Source organism: Trypanosoma cruzi, genomic scaffold, assembly GCF_000209065.1.
Source record: "Trypanosoma cruzi strain CL Brener 1047053517113 genomic scaffold, whole genome shotgun sequence".
Lineage (NCBI taxonomy): Eukaryota > Euglenozoa > Kinetoplastea > Trypanosomatida > Trypanosomatidae > Trypanosoma > Trypanosoma cruzi.
This window is the reverse complement of record NW_001849374.1, coordinates 89,107-94,273: the sequence shown is the minus strand read 5'-3', so window position 1 is coordinate 94,273 and position 5,167 is coordinate 89,107. Positions and strand designations below refer to the sequence as shown.

General features: G+C 55.6%; 1 protein-coding gene and 1 pseudogene across 1 annotated transcript, besides 1 other annotated feature; both read right to left on the bottom strand.

The window, feature by feature from the left end:
- On the bottom strand, positions 1-173 carry Tc00.1047053508985.21 (mucin TcMUCII, putative; the record flags this gene model as incomplete). The annotated part of the gene is made up of 1 exon (XM_798969.1): positions 1-173. A coding segment is annotated over one exon (173 nt), but the record flags the coding sequence as incomplete, so codon positions are not given.
- Positions 1-5,167: a sequence feature (areas not merged during assembly with more than two copies in the genome that could not be assigned to a particular haplotype).
- On the bottom strand, positions 3,782-5,167 carry Tc00.1047053508985.10 (annotated as a pseudogene; the record flags this gene model as incomplete).

Genomic DNA, 5,167 nt, shown 5'->3' with positions numbered 1-5,167 from the left:
TTGAACACATCTACATTAGGTTTGGGGTCGGGCTCCTCCTTGGGGACTGGTGGCTGTGCTGTAGTCGTGGTCGTCTGGGAAGAAGCAACGGCTTCCTCTGCCACGCACACGGACGGGCAGCAGCAGCACAGGGCAAGCACCAACAGGGCGCACAGCAGACGGCACATCATCATCGTGAGTGTGGTCGTTCAGTGGTGTGGAGCTGATCTGCACAGTGAGGGAAATGGAGAGCAACAGGGGAGACGAGAGGTGCGGCAGACACACACAGAGGGCACACCACATGAGGAGAGGGCAGCAGCCAGGCATGCACCGTACGCCGCACACCACGCACGACACACACTCCAATCCACGGCAGCAGGCACACACACACACAGCCCTGCCGCAACACCAACACACAGATGGAAGAGGGAGAAGCAAACAGGAGCGGCACACAAGGCTCCACCGCATGCACATACGGCGAGAGCGGTCCGTCGTGTCGGCACCCCACACGGAGGGTGCGCACACACAAGAGGAGGTGCAGCGCACACAGCAACACAAATGCAAAGTAACAATACAAAAAGGAGATCCCCGCACACCACGCGGATTGTTGGTCCACGGGAAGTGCAGCCAATATTCACCACAAGCAGTTCATTTGCAGTAGGCCTTCGTCCACATTCATCGCACTCAATTTCATGCAGGCCGGCCACCACCGCAACAGGAGCTGCTGCACACGCAACAGGAAAAAAAACGCAAGGAATGGAATAATGCAAGCAATCATTTATTTGTGTTTCTGTTTGGATGTTGGCGGATGTCCGCATATGTTGGTTTCTTTTCGCAGAGGACAAACCTCCATGCCTGGATCGTGTGTTTCAAGGATTTCGCAGGGTGCACAATTATTTATTTTTTCTGGTGAATGTTTCATGTGTTGGTGCAGCCAATAATTCGGTGTGTGTTGTTCCTGCCTTTCGCTGGTAAAGTGCTGCAATAGATGTTTGTGTTTCCTTTCGTTGCCGTGGCACCTGATTCCTCACCGTTTATTGCGGTGGAAATAAAAATATGTGAGTGGACTCCCACACACCAGAACGCACCTTCGCTCCTATTTATTGCTGCATGGAAGGGCATGTGTGTTTGGTGGTGCCTCGACCATATATTTTGTGGGCGTACATTCCCCTGCAGGCTGAGGGCGGGGTGACGCTCCGTCGCGGTGCACTTCCCTCGCATGCCGCCCACTGCGATTCATCATGCATCACCCCCTCACATACTCCGTGGTGCCACACCGCTGATATTATTGCAGCCGCTGTGACTCCGCGTATTCCACGCATTTGATTGTGCCACAATACATCCGCTCGTGTGGCCGCCGCATCCAAACAGCGGTGCCCAGCACCGTGAGCGGCAGTCCGCATCCTTGCATGTCCCAACGCTGTGGTGTTGGACTGTCAGCCAGGCGTCAGACATCAGGAGTGTCTTGTGCTGGCAGTACAGCACACGGAGCTGCAGTGAATGACTCGGGCGGAGACGCATCTATTTGTCGCAAAGCAGTGAAAAGGAGTCGGGCAAAATAATGCCGGCTGAATGCACGACACCATGTCCACAGCCAAGGCATGCGACGTGATGTGTGTTTCACTGGTGCTGTGGAATGCCTGCAGACGACGTCACTAGTGGAGGCATGCCACCCATGATCAGCGGAAAGACAATAATCGGCATGGGAGGCCACAAAAGGCAGCAACGACGCCAGCAGCAGGAGCAGCTCTCTCTCTCTCTGTTGCCTCCGAGAAGCAATTATTCCACCAGCCACAGCTCACTGTGCCATCGTGACACTCCATGCATGCCGTGGCTGCGTCAACACATCCTGCTACCTGCAGCACCTCAAAAGATGCCTCACTCCGTCCACTGAGTGCATCGGTGTGGGCCGTGCCTCGGCTGTTCGTGAGGACCACAACGATGTGAGGGTCACCGAGTCGCAGCATGTTTGTTGTGACGCTGTTGCATGGCACCTGCACACACACACGTAGCGCCTGCATCCCTCCCTTCTGTGTCCGCCCTCCGCCGGAGTGGCCACACACACGGGCAGCAGCAAAATCACTTCACCCTCGACAATCCAAAATCAACACCGACATCCCTCGCGACGCAAAGATCTCAGTTGCCAGCACGGGCCTCATGCCGCTCTGCCATCGACGCCGAAACACGGCACAGTGCACGCACTTATTTTCCTCGTGTGCAGTCAGCCGTTTGCTTCACACATTCTTCGATGGGATGACGCCCACAAAAGCACGCCACAAAAGCCACTGTGATCGCACAAGCTCTTGCGATGGGCGTCGGTGTGTGCATGGATCCGCTGCTCACACGTGCTGGCAGGCAGCCCGCAGCCGGTGCCCTCGTGCCAGTTCATCGGCTCCAGCACGGAAAAGAGAAAACGGCCTATTCCTCATGCACTTATTCCCACCGGCAGCACCAACACGCTGGTCGCCAGCCGTCATTCCTCAGCACATCTAGGAATGCCGAAAACTGACGTGGAACTGTCAGCCAACAATGCCACAATCCCGCACACATGTCGGCTCCACCAGAGAAGGCACAAATCACAAACAACACCCCTCACGTGTCATCCAAACATCATTCCGACACACCGCGATACGCCAAACAGAAGTATTCGTCACTCCATGCACCTCCCCGCACAATCACATAGTCCATGCACCACGCACGTCAGCGGCTCACACGCAGTCAAACAAATGTCCCTCGGATCAGTGGCCTCCACCTGCTGCGGTGGGAAGTAAAAAAAAAGAGACGAGCAGCCAAACCCCAAAAGAGTGCCACGACTGGCCGCAACTCAACGGAACGCAGTCACCCAAATGAATTCAGTCCTAATGCCCTCAGCCTCCCACCTTCCCCACAAAGCTGCAAAGATTGAAAACAAACGCACCGTCCAATAAACTCTTTGTGCAAAGCCAAAAGAAGCCGCAGTGCCTCCTGCTGCCCTCACAGTCCGTTGATGACGCCTGGATGCGGATGGTCACCCATCGGTACTTCCAAACGACGCCGCACACCCGCGACGCATCCTGCGCTCTGAGACATGCGGCCCTCACTATCACCAGAGACGCCCACGCACCGTCAGCACGCAACAAATCGTCACGAAACGAAGGATAAGTCAGACTGACAGCAAGACACCCGCCGACAAATCACAGCACAAACATCATCACAAGCAGAACCAAAAGCAATGCAGGCCGCAGAGTAACGTGAATCAAATGACGCATGGCGCATGTCAAAGAAAAAAAACTCAGTGGCGTTACAAGAATACAAGAGGCTGGCACTCTCTCAACAATAAAGGAACAGTATAATAATACACAAAAGCAAACAATTTAGGCGTCCACCGTCAAAGCAAGCCAAAAATCAAAAAAAAGGGCAATGAAATGTGTGCACTCAACCAAACCACACGTGAAACAATAAAACAAAACAGAAAGCCGAAGCGTGGGATGACCAGCGCACACACTCTCATTACTCCCGTAAAGCAAAACACACACACACACAGGGAGAGAGAGAGAGGTCGCCCACTCAATGCAATAAAAACAAAACAGAAACAGTTACGGTGCTCCGCCCATGCAGCCAGGCAGGACGGCAGCGGTGCGTGTCGTGCAAAAGAGAGCACCGACGGGCCTGCATGGGTGTGCATGCATATATACAATGGGCACATTATTGTGTGTGCCTCGTGGGGTGAGGTGAGGGCGAGAGTCCATGCAAGGGGACACACACACAGAGAGTGAAGGACGAGTGTGTGTGCGGGCGGTGCACGGCTCTCTCTCCCTCACTCTCACGCGGCCACCACCGCAGCCGCACACGCAACAAGAAGAAGAAGCAAAAGAGAGGTGGTGAGGTGGGAGGCCGCGGTGCTGCTGTCGCTGTCGCCAGGCGCCGCTGGGTTATTCGTTTTGTCTGTGGCTGTAGATGATGTTGTTTCTTTCTCGCTGCCATCCTCTCGTTCATGTTGGTGTTCTCCCTCCGGCACAGCGGCATGAGATGCTGAACCACCGTTCAAAATCTCCGCATTGCCCGCGTCAGCGTCATTGGCGGCAGCAGCAGCATCCGCAAGAGAAGATGGTGAAGTTGTCTCAGCCTGACCCTCAGTTATTGCATTCTGCCTTGCACCCGCTGTTGGTTCAGTGCCTTTTCTGCAGATCTTCTGTTGGCTTCATGGTCGCTGGGACTTCCGTTGAGGATGGCAGTGCGCTGTGTGGTGGTGATTTCGGTGGCGGTTCTGATGGGTCTGCTGGCGCCTCTTATTCTGCTGCTGTTGGCGGCAATTCCTCCCATGCTTCTTTTTTCGTCCGGTGCCGCCTCCTCCTCTGCACCTCCTTGTGCCGGCGGTTTTGGCTGTCGCAGGGGCATTGGCCGTGCTTCTCCCTGTTCTGCTGCACCGGTCGTAAACGTTCGATAATTTCCAGAGAGCGACTTTGAAGCAGACTCTGTGCCCGGATGTCCAGGGGAACGACTGGTGCCTGAAGCAGACAGTCATTCAGGTGCTTCAGCCGCAGGTGCATGCTCTGCATTGTGCGCGCTGCCAGTCAAACATTGCGGATTTCTTTTTGCTCCTTTCACCACATCCCCTGGTCCTCCTGAGCCCATTCTGGCACTCCCTGTACCACGGACACACTCTGTTCAGCGTCAGTCGCTGTTTGAGGCTGCGGTGTTTGCTCTTGACTGTCGCCGTTCGATGCGCCCCGTGTGAGACCCGAGCTGGGTGCAGCCGCATGCTCTGCTGAGTCCTCGGACGGCTGCGTCGCATGTGCTGTTTGTCCTTCTGCTGGCGCTGGTGCTGGAGTTCTCCGTGCGCTCTCCCCCGTCCTGAGCACGTGTGGCCCTTCTCGTTCCTGTTGTGCCCACTCGCTCTGAATATTTGTAACTGACGCGCTGCCTTTCTTTCCATCCCTCTCTTCCACGGTGAGAGTTGCCGACCCCGCAGAAAATTGTGGCGGTTGGGAACACACACTCGACATTGACGGCTCTTCGCCGCAGCATGCTGAGCCTGCCTCCTCCCTTTCTCCTGCCTCACTTCCACCAGCGGGGAGGATCGTCTTGGACGCCGGAGACAACTGCGGGCTGCTGCTTGGGGCAACACCACCACCAGCACCCGAGACAGGGGTACTGCTGGCAGCGTCTGTATCGGCAGCAGAAGATGAAGCCATTGGTGCAGCCCCAC